Source organism: Salvelinus fontinalis, unplaced genomic scaffold (genome assembly GCF_029448725.1).
Source record: "Salvelinus fontinalis isolate EN_2023a unplaced genomic scaffold, ASM2944872v1 scaffold_0088, whole genome shotgun sequence".
NCBI classification, from domain to species: domain Eukaryota; kingdom Metazoa; phylum Chordata; class Actinopteri; order Salmoniformes; family Salmonidae; genus Salvelinus; species Salvelinus fontinalis.
In genome coordinates, this window is record NW_026600297.1 from 265,795 (window position 1) to 284,648 (window position 18,854).

Here is an 18,854-nt window from a genome sequence, read left to right on the forward strand (position 1 = left end):
ATCCACACACACACACACACACACACACAAGAGAACGAAAAAGACATGTGCATACAAATGAAGGTTCTTTCCTATCCCAGCACCTTGTGAGTAAGGTAGGTGTAATCCAATAGGAGCATCAGATGGGACAGGAAGAGGCAGAGGCAGAGGTGGAGGCGGGCTGTGTTGTTGATCTTAGGGTTCCAGCTACACAGCAGGAAGGTGAGGATGGCCAGAGCAAAGAAGACCAGGCCCACGATCACACACATTCTGTTCACCCACTCTAGGAAGGGATTGTCCTCCGACACAGTCTGGAAGGATGGAGACACACACAATTAAGCATGAACACACACGCACGCACGCACACGCACGCACGCACACGCGCACACACACACACACACACACACACACACACACACACACACACACACACACACACACACACACACACACATAGAGCTGAGCCTGTACCTCCCCAGTCTGCATGATGAGGGCAAAGGTGGAGAGGTGAGAGCAGCTGCACACTGTGTAGTTCTCATCAGAGAACACAATCGAACAGCCGTTCACTGACCAATGTCTCCCCTTCCCCTCGGTTCCATTCTCATATTCCATTCCTCTGTCCTCCCAGTACACACAGGTCATCAGGCCAGGCTCAGCCAACCTCTGAGACAGACAGAGACAGAAGAGAGAAGAGAGAGAGATAAAGAGAGAAAGAGAGAGCGAGAGAGAGAGAGAGAGAAAGACAGAAAGATAGACAGAGAGAGAGAGAAGAGAGAGAGAGAGAGAAGAGAGAGAGAGATAGAGAGAAAGACAGAAAGAGAGACACAGAGAGAGAGAGAGAAAGAGAGAGAGAGAGAAAGACAGAAAGAGAGACAGAGAGAGAGAGAGAGAGAGAGAGAGGGAGAAAGACAGAGAAAGAGAGAAATATAGAGAGAGACAGATACATGATTAAATACTGATAGTATGCTATGAGGGATGGATGGGTGTATAGACTGACACAGCTGGGGAGAGAGGGAAAAGAAGGGAGATAAACAGATTGAGGGAGAGTGAATAACCAACCAATAATCAACACAGTACCTCAACTGATGGACAGAAAGAGAGACAGTTAGACAGACAGGCAGACAGGCAGGCAGGCTGGCATACACAGACAGACAGGGATTTAATTACTTGTATTTCATCAGGGGAGCCCAATTGAGACCAGAGTCTCATTTTCAATGGTGCCATGAGAACATATGAGAACATTTTTTTTTTAAACTACAAATAACAAGATACAAAAACAAGTAAACAACATTAGAACATTACTAACATCACAGCCATCACAAACAAGTTATTAAAGTCAATCAATGAAAACAAATGCACACCTCTGTGAACTGATTTAACCTCAGGGTTTTAAAAGTCCCTAGTGGCACCAGGGACTTTAATAGGGACTAGCCAACCATTTGATACAGGATGCAGTGGTGACTATTAAAACTCTCACCAGTAATAAAATGAATGGCGCTGTGTCCCCATTAAAGAACGGCATCCAAAGGTGTAAGAGTAGTGGCTGCTGCAATCTGGTAAATGGTGTCACCATAATCAAGAACTGGCAGAACAGTTGACTGAACAATCAGACAGACAGACAGACAGACAGACAGACAGACAGACAGACAGACAGACCCTCTTGTGGCTCATGGTGAAGTTGACAGGCTCAGAGAGCTGGGTGTGGTTGATCTTGGGCAGTGTGGCGGTGATGACATCAGACAACATCTCTGTGTGGTTTTCTGTCTGCAAGAAGCTAGCACCGAGAAGGCTCTCCATCCCACGGACTGTCAGGAATACTGCTGATGCTGTACCTAGGGAAACAGAGTAGGGGGCTGTCGTTAAATAACACTCAGAACCTTCATCATCATCACCCCGGAATAGTCATCATCAACATCAACATCATCATCGTCATCATCACCACCATCATCATCAGTATCATTATCATCAGTATGATTCCCATAATAGCCATCGTCATGGTGATATTCTTCATTGTCATCTTAACCACCACTATCAGCTGTGTCTGGTCTATCTCACCATTATTGTTTCTGGCCAGAGCCTTTAGGTTGATGTCCATGGTGTTTCCCCTGGCTGAGAGGGAAGAGGTGTCTGTACTGTTGGCCTCGATTACCTGCAGACTAATGTCTAACATACACATTTACAGTACAAGTATTATTTTATATGGGGAGAATGAGGGAGAGATGATGTGTATGTTAGACACTAATGTATGACACAGATACCAGTTAAACTTTAACTTTTACTGACAAGGAAATAAACTAAAGCGATACTGCATTACTGCAGGGGGGAGAGAGAGATGGAAAGGTGGTAGGGGCTGTATGTAGGTCCAGACTGCGTAATGGTTCTTCTTACCCAGCTCAGGTGTGTGTATGGTTTTGTTGACCCGGCCCTGAGAAGGGTCCACTAAGGCATTCACCAGGAGCTCTGAAATCTTCAGGACCACACTGGCAGACTCCCCGCCATCCTTTCCAGCCCCACTCCACACCTGGCCTGTACTGGCCTGCTGCGCTGAGATGGTTCCAGCTCCTGACACCTTCTATGGAAATGGATCCATGAATTCATGGAGAAATTAATTCACGAATGAGAACGGTTACATGCACACAATAATGAGATTAATGTGGATAGTCAGGTGAATATAATAGTTTGTTTAAAACCTTTGCATGCTTGGCATGAAGAACGATTTCCCTAATAATCCTGTTTACACTGACACATCTGAGAACAGGCTACTTTTGATAAATGCCAGAAATCGCTAATCCAATAAATAATTCTAACACAGTGACCATGTTATTTTTGCGAAGACTATTTGATTCAGAGTTCGGACATAAAAAGTTTGTATGCGGAAAATATTTACAAGACGCATACAGTTTTTGCGAACCCACTTCACTTGCGCATTAGATGGAAACGTGCGGTACCTGGTGCTGGCACATGCACAGATCAAATACAGCGCTGGAACGCAGATGAAGATAAGCAGAACTCGGCCATAATCAGTTTAATATCGAATTCTTAGTGTGCATGTAAAGGTACTCAATGATAAACCTACTGCCTTGACTAAGACAAACTAACCCTACTCCGATTAATATGATTTAAAACATGAGGCAGAGTTGGAAGGGGACATTACCAGGGCTGTCGAGAGGCTGTTTGTCACTGACTGAGGAAAAAAGAAAATGGGAGAGAAAGAAGGGAGAGAGGAACGGGGGAGAGCATTGGTTAGCATGTGGAGACATTAAACAGGACCCTCTGGGTAGGGAATAGAACTATGTACTGAAACCTGACCCATTTCCAAATTATCCACTAAATGGCGCCAGAAATCAACGAACGAGCATGTCAGTGGCCGTTTGTCTCAGCGTCTCAGAGTAAGAGTGCTGATTAAGGATCAGTTGAAACTTTAAGATCACGTGAACAAAATTACACGGACAGAGGGAACCTGATCCTGGATCAGCACTCCTACTCTGACAGGTTTGATACATATGGCTCAAGATCTACAGAAGTGTTTAGAATAGATAGTAAGAGCTATGGGTTGTTTATTTGTATTTTTTTACAATGATGGCCAAACCCTCCCCTAACCCGGACGACACTGGGCCAATTGTGCGCCACCCAGTTTCTGGACAGGACTCATCTACCAGATGTAAAGGTTGCTGTACTGACCCCCTCTGGTAGGACAATGTCAGGGTTCTCCATCAGCTGTTGGTTCATCTGGTTGAGGAAGTACATCTCCTTAGACTGGCCCTGCAGTGGAGACACAGATACAACATCAGCACAACATCAACACAACATCGGCACAACATCTGCACAACATTTACACAACATCAACACATCAACATCTACACAACATCAGCACAACCAGATGACAATGTTGTTACAACTTTGTCGTCAGTGATACTTTTCCTAAATCTTCATCCGACAGGATCAATTTTAAAGCCCACCATACTGTTTGGGTGGTACTTGCACAGGATCCATTCTAAAGATCTGTGTGTTTCCAACCACGTACCTCTGGGGGAACTATGGCGGCTAGAACGTCATCAACACCTGTGAGGGGGGATGGAGGGAAGGAGAGAGAGAGAGAGAGAAAAAAGATAGAGTGACAGAGATAGAGCGTGAGAGAGAGAAAGATAAATAAAAAAGAGAGAGAAAAGAGAGAAAATAATATATCAAGTTCCCATCAGACCTCCGGAGCGTTTCACTACACTGGACTTCTTCTGTACGTAATATCTTTCCAAACAATACAAGTATGACTCACTTTCACACACAGTGACGTCCGTTTCCCACAGTACTCCAGTGGAGGAGAAGTATCCTTCCACACAGGAACAGTGGAAGGTCCCTGGTGCATTGGTACACACAGAGTGGAGACCACATAGACCAGGGGTGTTAGCACACTCATCTATGTCTGCAGGGAGAAACAAACACTGGGATATACACACATACAGTAACGGATACAGATACAAAGATACACCACACATACATACACACACTTTTACATGCATGCATACACTCGCACACTCAGTGAAGTATGTCACAGACCTAGGCATGGGTTTAAGGGGCTGGCTATGGCATCTGGGCTGGTGAGCAGGTAACCAAAGAGGCAGGTACAGCTGTGTGCTGCATAAGAGTTGGTACAGTTGGCATTGGGACCACACATGGTTTTGTTCAGACACTCATCAATGTCTGTAGGGTTCAAATCACAGATACAACTGATAAGAACATGTTATGGTCACAAAGCATGTCAGAGTAGGACTGCTGATCTAGGATCAGGTGCTCCCTATCCACAATCTCAGTCATTAGGATCTAAAAGGAAAAATGTATCCTAGATCAGCACTCCTATTCTGAGACACGTTGTGAATAAAGGCCCAGAATCACCTAACACCATTATCTTATCCTAGATCGAGGTTATGTCCCAAATGGCACCCTATTCACTATACATACACCCTGTATACATATACATACACATTCACTATATTCATACACCCTGTATACATATATATACACATTCACTATATTCATACACCCTGTATACATATACATACACATTCACTATATTCATACACCCTGTATACACATTCACTATATTCATACACCCTGTATACATATACATACACATTCACTATATTCATACACCCTGTATACATATACATACACATTCACTATATTCATATACCTTGTATACATATACATACACATTCACTATATTCATACACCCTGTATACATATACATACACATTCACTATATTCATACACCCTGTATACACATACATACATACATACACACTCACTATCTTCATATACCCTGTATACATATACATACACATTCACTATATTCATACACCCTGTATACATATACATACACATTCACTATATTCATACACCCTGTATACATATACATACACATTCACTATCTTCATACACCCTGTATACATATACATACACATTCACTATATTCATACACCCTGTACACATATACATACACATTCACTATATTCATACACCCTGTATACATATACATACACATTCACTATATTCATACACCCTGTACACATACACATACACATTCACTATATTCATACACCCTGTATACATACACATTCACTAAATACATACACCCTGTATACATATACATACATACACATTAACTATATTCATACACCCTGTATACATATACATACACATTCACTATATTCATACACCCTGTATACATATACATACACATTCACTATATTCATACACCCTGTATACATATACATACACATTCACTATATTCATACACCCTGTATACATATACATGCACATTCACTATATTCATACACCCTGTATACATATACATACACATTAACATTCACTATATTCATACACCCTTTATAAATATACATACACATTCACTATATTCATACACCCTGTATACATATACATACACATTCACTATATTCATACACCCTGTATACATATACATACACATTCACTATATTCATACACCCTGTATACATATACATACACATTCACTATCTTCATACACCCTGTATACACATTCACTATCTTCATACACCCTGTATACACATTCACTATCTTCATACACCCTGTATACAGATACATACACATTCACATTCACTATCTTCATACACCCTGTATACACATTCACTATATTCATACACCCTTTATACATATACATACACATTCACTATATTCATACACCGTGTATACATATACATACACATTCACTATATTCATACACCCTGTATACATATACATACACATTCACTATCTTCATACACCCTGTATACACATTCACTATATTCATACACCCTTTATACATATACATACACATTCACTATATTCATACACCCTGTATACATATACATACACATTCACTATATTCATACACCCTGTACACATATGCATACACATTCACTATATTCATACACCCTGTATACATATACATACACATTCACTATATTCATACACCCTGTACACATATACATACACATTCACTATATTCATACACCCTGTATACATACACATTCACTAGATACATACACCCTGTATACATATACATACATACACATTAACTATATTCATACACCCTGTATACATATACATACACATTCACTATATTCATACACCCTGTATACATATACATACACATTCACTATATTCATACACCCTGTATACATATACATACACATTCACTATATTCATACACCCTGTATACATATACATACACATTCACTATCTTCATACACCCTGTATACACATTCACTATATTCATACACCCTTTATACATATACATACACATTCACTATATTCATACACCCTGTATACATATACATACACATTCACTATCTTCATACACCCTGTATACACATTCACTATATTCATACACCCTGTATACATATACATACACATTCACTATATTCATACACCCTGTATACATATACATACACATTCACTATATTCATACACCCTGTATACATATACATACACATTCACTATATTCATACACCCTGTATACATATACATACACATTCACTATATTCATACACCCTGTATACATATACATACACATTCACTATCTTCATACACCCTGTATACATATACATACACATTCACTATATTCATACACCCTGTATACATATACATACACATTCACTATCTTCATACACCCTGTATACACATTCACTATCTTCATACACCCTGTATACATATACATGCACATTCACATTCACTATATTCATACACCCTGTATACACATACACATTCACTATCTTCATACACCCTGTATACACATTCACTATGTTCATACACTCTTTATACATATACATATGTAACGGATGTGAAATGGCTAGCTAGTTAGCGGGTACGCGCTAGTAGCATTTCAATCAGTTACGTCACTTGCTCTGAGACTTAAGTAGTGTTGCCCCTTGCTTTGCAAGAGCCGTGGCTTTTGTGGAGCGATGGGTAACGCTGCTTCGTGGGTGACTGTTGTCGATGTGTGCAGAGGGTCCCTGGTTCGCGCCCGTGTCGGGGCGAGGGGACGGTTTAAAGTTATACTGTGACATTGATGCTGTTGACCCGGATCACTGGTTGCTGCGGAAAAAGAGGAGGTTGAAAGGGGGGTGAGTGTAACGGATGTGAAATGGCTAGCTAGTTAGCGGGTACGCGCTAGTAGCATTTCAATCAGTTACGTCACTTGCTCTGAGACTTAAGTAGTGTTGCCCCTTGCTTTGCAAGAGCCGTGGCTTTTGTGGAGCGATGGGTAACGCTGCTTCGTGGGTGACTGTTGTCGATGTGTGCAGAGGGTCCCTGGTTCGCGCCCGTGTCGGGGCGAGGGGACGGTTTAAAGTTATACTGTTACACATACACATTCACTATATTCATACACCCTATATACACATACACATTCACTATCTTCATACACCCTGTATACACATTCACTACGTTCATACACCCTTTATACATATACATACACATTCACTATATTCATACACCCTGTATACATATACATTCACATTCACTATATTCATACACCCTGTATACATATACATACACATTCACTATCTTCATACACCCTGTATACATATACATACACATTCACATTCACTATATTCATACACCCTGTATACACATACACATTCACTATATTCATACACCCTGTATACACATTCACTATGTTCATACACCCTTTATACATATACATACACATTCACTATATTCATACACCCTGTATACATATACATTCACATGCACTATATTCATACACCCTGTATACATATACATTCACATTCACTATATTCATACACCCTGTATACATATACATACACATTCACTATCTTCATACACCCTGTATACATATACATATACATTCACATTCACTATATTCATACACCCTGTATACATATACATTCACATTCACTATGTTCATACACCCTGTATACATATACATACACATTCACTATATTCATACACCCTGTATACATATACATACACATTCACTATATTCATACACCCTGTATACATACACATTCACTAGATACATACACCCTGTATACATATACATACATACACATTAACTATATTCATACACCCTGTATACATATACATACACATTCACTATATTCATACACCCTGTATACATATACATACACATTCACTATATTCCTACACCCTGTATACATATACATACACATTCACTATATTCATACACCCTGTATACATATACATACACATTCACTATCTTCATACACCCTGTATACACATTCACTATATTCATACACCCTTTATACATATACATACACATTCACTATATTCATACACCCTGTATACATATACATACACATTCACTATCTTCATACACCCTGTATACACATTCACTATATTCATACACCCTGTATACATATACATACACATTCACTATCTTCATACACCCTTTATACACATTCACTATATTCATACACCCTTTGTACATATACATACACATTCACTATATTCATACACCCTGTATACATATACATACACATTCACTATATTCATACACCCTGTATACATATACATACACATTCACTATCTTCATACACCCTGTATACACATTCACTATATTCATACACCCTGTATACATATACATACACATTCACTATATTCATACACCCTGTACACATATACATACACATTCACTATATTCATACACCCTGTATACATATACATACACATTCACTATATTCATACACCCTGTACACATATACATACACATTCACTATATTCATACACCCTGTATACATACACATACACTAGATACATACACCCTGTATACATATACATAAATACACATTAACTATATTCATACACCCTGTATACATATACATACACATTCACTGTATTCATACACCCTGTATACATATACATACACATTCACTATATTCATACACCCTGTATACATATACATACACATTCACTATATTCATACACCCTGTATACATATACATACACATTCACTATCTTCATACACCCTGTATACACATTCACTATATTCATACACCCTTTATACATATACATACACATTCACTATATTCATACACCCTGTATACATATACATACACATTCACTATCTTCATACACCCTGTATACACATTCACTATATTCATACACCCTTTATACATATACATACACATTCACTATATTCATACACCCTGTATACATATACATACACATTCACTATCTTCATACACCCTGTATACATATACATACACATTCACTATATTCATACACCCTGTATACATATACATACACATTCACTATATTCATACACCCTGTATACATATACATACACATTCACTATCTTCATACATCCTGTATACATATACATACACATTCACTATCTTCATACACCCTGTATACACATTCACTATATTCATACACCCTGTATACATATACATACACATTCACTATATTCATACACCCTGTATGCATATACATACACTTTCACTATCTTCATACACCCTGTATACACATTCACTATATTCATACACCCTGTATACATATACATACACATTCACTATCTTCATACACCCTGTATACACATTCACTATATTCATACACCCTGTATACATATACATACACATTCACTATATTCATACACCCTGTATGCATATACATACACTTTCACTATCTTCATACACCCTGTATACACATTCACTATATTCATACACCCTGTATACATACACATACACATTCACTATCTTCATACACCCTGTATACATATACATACACATTCACTATATTCATACACCCTGTATACATATACATTCACATTCACTATATTCATACACCCTGTATACATATACATACACATTCACTATCTTCATACACCCTGTATACATATACATTCACATTCACTATATTCATACACCCTGTATACATATACATACACATTCACTATATTCATACACCCTGTATACATATACATACACATTCACTATCTTCATACACCCTGTATACACATTCACTATCTTCATACACCCTGTATACACATTCACTATATTCATACACCCTGTATACATATACATACACATTCACTATATTCATAGACCCTGTATACATATACATACACATTCACTATATTCACACACCCTGTATACATATACATACACATTCACTATCTTCATACACCCTGTATACAGATACATACACATTCACTATATTCATACACCCTGTATACACATTCACTATCTTCATACACCCTGTATACACATTCACTATATTCATACACCCTGTATACATATACATTCACATTCACTATATTCATACACCCTGTATACATATACATACACATTCACTATCTTCATACACCCTGCATACACATTCACTATATGCATACACCCTGTATACATATACATTCACTATATACATACACCTTATACACATATTCACTATATACATACATCCTGAATACATATACATACATCTTATATACTCATTCACTATATTCATACACCCTGTAAACATATACACCCTAAATACACATTCACTATATACATACACCCTATACACATATTCACTATATACATACACCGTGAATACATATACATACATCTTATATACTCATTCACTATATTCATACACCCTGTATACACATACATACACATTCACTATATTCATACACCCTGTATACATATACACCCTGAATACACATTCACTATATACTTACACCCTGTAAACATATAGATACACCCTATATACACATTAACTATATACATACACCCTGTATACATATACTGTATACATATACACCCTATATACACATTAACTAGATACATGCACCGTATATACATATACATACACCCCGTATACACATTCACTATATAAATAGGGCACAGGGTGCCATTTGGGATGTAAACTTTGTCAGTGCCCCATGATACAGTATGTTAACGACAACAGCAGTGAGACAACACAGTACCTATACAGGGGTTGGCCTTGCTGGGGTCTAGGACTGGGTTTTTGGGTGAGAAGCCTAGGAGACAGGTACAGTTGTGGGCTCCTGGTGTGTTGGTACAGACAGACTCCTGACCACAGACGGTTGAGTTGAAACACTCGTCAACATCTGTTGGGGATCAATAGTTGAATAGTTCAGTTAGCATATTAGCATCTTACGACAGGGTGCCAGGCAGGATCCAGGTTGACAACATTATGGTCAGTAGTGTATGATATAGATAATAATATACTGTAACATAAAATGCTACCATGAGTTCTTCCATCTCTTTTAGGAAGCATTGTAAATTAGCGTAAGTTAGATGTACATATGTTATCCATTCAATATGTTCATGTTTTACCGGTCCCTTTCTAAATAAATGGTTTATATTAAAACATTAAAATAGTTTCATCAGATTTATGACAGAAAGCTAGTGTTAGTGCTGTTCAGAGACCTTGGCAGTCGAAGGGTCCGTCAGGCTCGTATCCATTGTAACAGGTGCAGGTGTAATTTCCTGGTGTGTTTGTACATTTACCAAAACCACCACAAACCTTCTCAATCTCCACACACTCATTCACATCTGGGGGGACATAGATTTAAAATGCCAATATTTACAAAGTTCCACAAATCAAAGCACACAAAACTAGACAACGTTCAGCAATATTATTTCCGGAATGTTTTTTTTATCTTGCTTACACAGCAGACAGCAGACAAATTCACACATATATATTCACAAATTTAAAAACAGCAAGAAACGCAGGTATGTCGTTCATAGCAGCCCTGAAATTCAAACTCTGGTCTCATGTCATTGATATGATTGGTGCAGTAGGTGTAAGAGTGGTAAACATACCTGTGCAGGGGTTGCGGGTTGGGTTGAGTGCCAAGGCTGGGTCTGAGGGTGCAAACCCCTCTAGACAGCTACAGTTGTAGACTGCTGGTAAATTAGTACAGTTGGAATGCGGACCGCAGAGATTAGCGGTCTCCTCACACTCATTGATATCTGTTGGGGAGGGTTAGGACAGAGTTAGAGGCTATCTTCTACATCAAGGGTGGAAAAATACGGCCTCTGCCTGCTAGTCAATTCAATGCAGTCCGCAGTGGATTGTTTTCTAAGAAATACTTTTTCTGTCCACATCTGCCATTTCATTTTTGAATCCTGATGTGGCTTTTGAGCCAAAAAGTGTGCCTACCCCTAGTCCTGTTTTACACAGACAGACAGACAGACAGACAGACAGACAGACAGACAGACAGACAGACAGACAGACAGACAATAAATAAACCAGTTTAAATGGTCAAATTCCCATTTGTGACTGACTATTATTATTTCCATGTGAGAAGTGCAGTGTATTGTACCGCTGGTTCTATGCTGAATGAACAACCATCATACTGTCTTAACTGATCAAACAAGTAGGACTGAATGATTTAACTGATATAACCACACAGCCCGTTACATAGCAACTACGGCACTTCTACCTTGGCAACCGTAGGATTCGTTTGTGGGTAGATGTTTTGGAGGTATCTTGTATCCAGAGACACATTGACAGCCTCCATTTTTGGTTGTACTACACTCTGCAAGGGGACCACAGGAGTCTGCCACACAGTTCCTATGGTCTGAACAGAGAGAACAGACACACAGAATCTACTTTAACAGTCTGCTATTTTAGCTTTGAACAATGTGACACAAGAGCAGGTTCACTTCAAGTCAGATATAAAGTCTCTGTGACCTTAACAGATTGACTGCTTCAAAAACAAGTAGCTTGCTTAATGATTTACAACTTTTTTACTATATACCAATCCATCAATTAAACTTCAGATAAAGTACATTTAAAACAGCTCAATATACTTAAGAGCTAAATAGACAATAACATGTGTTTGGGAGGAGTACTGTTCAAGTCATATAAAAAGCAGGGGATTTCTATACTCGTTACTCACATGTCACATAACCCATGTAGTAGACTGGGTGGTTGGCCATCTGCCTGTACACATAGAATCCTCCAGAAGAGCAGTAGATCACTTGAATAGCTACATTGTAATTACAGCAGAAACCTGTGTTTCCACACGCGTTGCCCGTTGTTGGAGTCTCAGACTCAGACTGAGGATGTGTAAAGGTCAGATGGATGGGATAATACACCCCGCTGTAATAGACTGGAGCACATTGTGGAATGACGGTGTCCCCTCCGATCCCGACGTAGCGCACCCATATGTTTGTTCGCTGAATGTCGGTATTGATGGGGTAGCCTGGGAAAGAGGAAGAGCTGAAGAGAAAGTTACGTCGAGGCTCATCCAGAGCCGTGTAGCCATCACAGGAACCTGGGTGGAAGAAGAAGAAGACAATAAAAAATATAGCCCCAATGCCAGGGTTTAGCTACTGTTCCACCATCAGGAGAAATTGGACACATTGCCCTACGACGAGTTACTTCTGTACTGTTAAACCTCCTACCAAACATCAGAACTCATAATCAAACTGATCACATAGAATATAAATAAGAACATGCAGGGTTTTTTTTAAAGAACTTCCCGCTGGGCACAGACATCAATTCAACATCTATTCCACATTGGTTCAAAGTAATTTCATTGAAATGACGTGGGAACAATGTTGATTTAACCAGTCTGTGCCCAGTGGGTACTTACCATTAGGATAAGAGGAAGTCCCAATGATGAACAGAGAACCTGAAAGGAAGGAGAAGACACAAAGTCAAGGGCAGACAGTAATACTAGATGGTGATCATTTGGGATAAAATACTGAAATATCAGTTCACTCACCCAGGAGTAGAGACAGAGAACAGTAGCTCATCCTGACAGATCCCTCTTCCAGGGCTGAATACATTGAATACCTTCACCCAGTCTAACCCATACGTGCATCCCCAGAGAAACATCTTCATTTGCACACCATCCAAAACTCTGTTATCAGAAGGTTTGAGACTTATGCAAATGATCTGGTTTAGGTTTGGATACAAACCTCCATCTTAACAAAACAAAGTGAGGGAGACGATGGCTGAGGTCAGAAGCTACTCTTTCACTGATGGCAGGGAGGGGGAAGAGGGGGATGTCATCCATTTTGAGGCCTGCTCTGTGGTAAACGCTTAAGTAGCATAACACAGCCTCAGACAATTACAACAGGCAACTCAAATTGGCTTTGGAATTCAGAAGCCTAATAAGGATTTTCTTGTAATCTCTGGAAATACCCAACCATCAAGACTAGGACTGTAGCCTAGAGATTTTATGCTTGTGGTGTGGCTTGACCATAGACCAGATCTTGTCGTTGTTAGCCTAGTGTAATTAAAATGCAACTTAAAAAATGATGACCTATCCCAGTAGCCCACTTTTCCCAAATAGCCTACATGGCAAAATATAACTAGATATGAATGTTGGACAATCAACTAACAGGCCTATATGGTGAAGTGAGTGCTACAGGCTCCTTACACCACCAATATGCTCTCAGTCACACAAGGTTTATTACAGATGGGATGGAGATAACGATGACTATAAACCTTAGATGAATCCCAGGGTCTGGTTTGAAGCCACTATGCAGCCATTTTTGTGCTCCTCTACCATTGTAAAAAGGTTTTTGGAAGATATACTGTAGAAATGCATTTATTAATGTATACATTTGTTTTTGCCAAGTATATTCTATTACAGACACCCTAATGGATATTTTCAATTACATTATGTGAACTGAACATACTGTATATATATTTATTTTTTTAAGTCTAAAATACTGTATATATATTTTCCTTCAAGTAAAACATTTTGAGAACACTAATGTTACTGTCTCCACTACAACAACAAAATACTTACATTTAATTACTGTAGAATTCCATTCATTCCTATGGGGGACTGCTCCTTCCGAGGAGTAGCTTCATAGCCTATCATTGACCAATACATAGCATCAGCAATCTAGGGTTTATATACATCATTGGATGGAATCACGTGCCCTCTGCCTCCCGTGAATTCGGGTGCATTCATTTGTTTAATTCTGTGAGTTTTGTGATGTTTATCAATTCCCCTGCTAAATATATAGGCCTATCAGCTGTAATTTATTTGTGGTTAATATTCCCTATCATTTCGCAGTCATCTAGAACGTTGGCTACAGAATTGTTAATGGTATAGGAACAGGCGGTGGCCCGTTCCTGTAGGTTCATGCTCTACAACATCCGCAGAGTACGACCCTGCCTCACACAGGAAGCGGCGCAGGTCCTAATCCAGGCACTTGTCATCTCCCGTCTGGATTACTGCAACTCGCTGTTGGCTGGGCTCCCTGCCTGTGCCATCAAACCCCTACAACTCATCCAGAACGCCGCAGCCCGTCTGGTGTTCAACCTTCCCAAGTTCTCTCACGTCACCCCGCTCCTCCGCTCTCTCCACTGGCTTCCAGTTGAAGCTCGCATCCGCTACAAGACCATGGTGCTTGCCTACGGAGCTGTGAGGGGAACGGCACCTCAGTACCTTCAGGCTCTGATCAGGCCCTACACCCAAACAAGGGCACTGCGTTCATCCACCTCTGGCCTGCTCGCCTCCCTACCACTGAGGAAGTACAGTTCCCGCTCAGCCCAGTCAAAACTGTTCGCTGCTCTGGCACCCCAATGGTGGAACAAACTCCCTCACGACGCCAGGACAGCGGAGTCAATCACCACCTTCCGGAGACACCTGAAACCCCACCTCTTCAAGGAATACCTAGGATAGGATAAAGCAATCCTTCTGCCCCCCCCCCCCCTTAAAATATTTAGATGCACTATTGTAAAGTGGCTGTTCCACTGAATGTCATTAGGTGAATGCACCAATTTGTAAGTCGCTCTGGATAAGAGCGTCTGCTAAATGACTTAAATGTAAATGTAAATGTAAATGTATGTGTGGTGCTCCAAACCTGTTACAGCGTGGCTAATTGAAAGCAAGGAATTTTTCAATTAACCTGTTCTTGTCGATACTTTCTTTGTTCTTGATTCTGTAAAGTGTAATTATAAATGTCTGTGTCCAGTTGCAGGTAGTTCTCCAAAAGTTAGAGAATATTCAGAAATATATTTAATCTATGTTTTGTATCAAGTGAGAAATGCCTCTTGCATGTGTGTAGATCTTTGTTTTGGTAGCACTGTGGGACGCCCTGTAATCTACTTCTACACATGGCAGACGACCACATCGCATAGAAACGACTAGTTCCTGCAAAGATGTTTGGAACTGTAAGATATCTGGCTGCTAAAATGTCAAGGGAACTCCTTGGTGCAAAACATGGATTTCATATCTTTCTGGATCTTCTCTGGCTTTTGGAGAACAACCTGGACACAGACATTTATCAGATACACTTTTTACAGAACCGGGAAAGAAGAAAGTATCGGCAAGAACAGATTAGTTGAATTTACCAATTTAATGAAGGATAGGAAAATTGCCTTTTACATTGCAGAACCAGTTTACTGGCTGTAACTGAGAGGATTCGATTAAGCTGCCAAGGGTTGCACCGGGCTATGGTCCGTGACATGAATAGGCAAAAGAGGTGAGGGAGGAGCGGCCTTCTTAAATCTAACAGTAATCAGCGCTGCCCGGTAATCTGTGCTGCCCATATTGTGGACAAGGCTGCATGGTGCATCGTTCTGAAACAAACAACAAGTCTTATCCATAAAGTATATGTTTGAATTTTCAAACTAGTTTTAGGCCTACTTGGGAAGACAGATAAAGATGATATTCGTTTTTATCACGAGAGCAAACACTTTTAGATGTGAAAACACTGAATCCTACTCATTACTCCACGTGCTTAACCAACGCCACTTTTGTTTTGAGTACTTCTGGACTTCGCTGTCGGCCAGAACGGGGCAGCCAGAACGCTGTCGGCCAGAACGGGGCAGCCAGAACGCTGTCGGCCAGAACGGGGCAGCCGGCTCACTTCAGGGAGGCACCCTTGTTCCAAAAGGAATGCAATCACTTTTCACCCGGTGCAAACTCCGCCCACCCGGGCACTCTTAATTTAATCCCCTCATTGTAATTTAGGAGGCTAATGGTTTGATCCTGGGCGGGGCCCTTTGAGGCCAATTTGTTGATTTGAGACTGCACTTGCCTTACCTGTGTCTGTTCAGCTATGCACAGGCCTCTTCTATTTGTGCTCAGTGTATCGTCAATGTAGTAAATCTTCTAAGACTATTTGATTGACATGTTGTATTATATGGCGCCTTCACCGATGAATCACTAAGACCCGTAGCTATAATCTAATAAATATTGATATTGATATTGATATTGCATCAATTACAGCCTTGTTACCCAACTAATCTTTCAACATGCAGTTAGTGATACCTATATTAAACTACCCAGACAGTTATACCAGTTATCACAGACATGTGAGAAGGGGGGGATGGGTTGGGGAAGCCTTTTTTTGTTAATTTCCCTTACATACAGAATATTAAAAAACTGTTGATGCTGTCCTCTGTCTCTGTATGCATTTCTCTGATACCTGTAACTCCCTTCTGAAAAAATTACAATCTTATTCAAAAGCTGGTCATACAAAAAAGGGATAAAACCATGCTGATGGAGCGATACTGTGGACGGACTAGACAGAAAGAAGAAGTAGAACCTAGAAAGAAGTAAAATAGTGCGTCATTACTCACTGTTTTGCCTATGCTGTCAATTTGTCTTGTAAAGCTGGGCATGCTCTGTTGCATCTGATGATCTCTATGTAAATACAGCACACTGACAAGACAAATGGAAAATATAGAAACCAAGAACAAAAACATGTTTTTCAACTGTCTGTGTTCATATAAAAAAAATTAGAGAAGGTAAATCGCATCTGTCTTTGTGCAAACCTGGTTTTATTTGTACATGTATTTTCTACCATTATCTGCAGTCCTCTCTCAACATGCTTTCAGGGGTTTAGGGCGGTTCATTTGAGTGATGACTGAGGCCAAATCAAAGATACCATGTAAAGCCCGCTTATGTCAAGTCTCTGAGTTTACATTTGTACACTAGTCTATAGTGTTTTTTGGTTATTTGCTTCTTGATATTTCTGTAAATAGTATAGTATTCCCTTCCTTATTCTGAATTTCCAATAATTACAACAACAAAAAATGTTAGATGAGCATTTCCCAGTCCAGGGGCCTCATTTATCAAAGGTGCATGCACACAAAAAACTCTAAACCTAAGGTGCATTCAGTTCACTTGAACGTTTGCTAAGTTGCAGAACGGTTTGTACTGAACGACACATTTACCCAGCACGTTCTTTTTTGTATGTTATTGAACAGACTTTGAGGTACTTTTGCTCCCGTTTGGTGGGTGTGGTGAGGTGTGGCTTGAAACAATGAGTGACCTATTTAAAGGGCGGTGGCCATGCTGACCGCGTTCCCCAATCCACTACCCAACCCCTTCCCGTTTTTCAACTGGTCGTTCAGTACAGCACTGTTTGCGTTCAATTAAACAT

At 39.8% G+C, this 18,854-nt stretch overlaps 1 protein-coding gene across 1 annotated transcript; it reads right to left on the reverse strand.

Annotated features, from left to right (window-relative positions):
* Positions 1 to 71: 71 nt before the first annotated feature.
* Positions 72 to 14,255, reverse strand: LOC129843016 (adhesion G protein-coupled receptor E1-like). Its single transcript, XM_055911742.1, has 16 exons — positions 14,225 to 14,255; positions 14,093 to 14,131; positions 13,394 to 13,771; positions 12,935 to 13,072; positions 12,312 to 12,461; positions 11,916 to 12,041; positions 11,450 to 11,593; positions 4,534 to 4,677; positions 4,253 to 4,399; positions 4,004 to 4,041; positions 3,661 to 3,741; positions 2,368 to 2,551; positions 2,035 to 2,142; positions 1,636 to 1,811; positions 451 to 642; positions 72 to 290 (listed from the first exon to the last, which is right to left on the reverse strand). The coding sequence occupies exons 1-16, from the start codon at positions 14,253 to 14,255 to the stop codon at positions 72 to 74; spliced, it is 2,295 nt and encodes a 764-aa protein (XP_055767717.1).
* Positions 14,256 to 18,854: the final 4,599 nt, after the last annotated feature.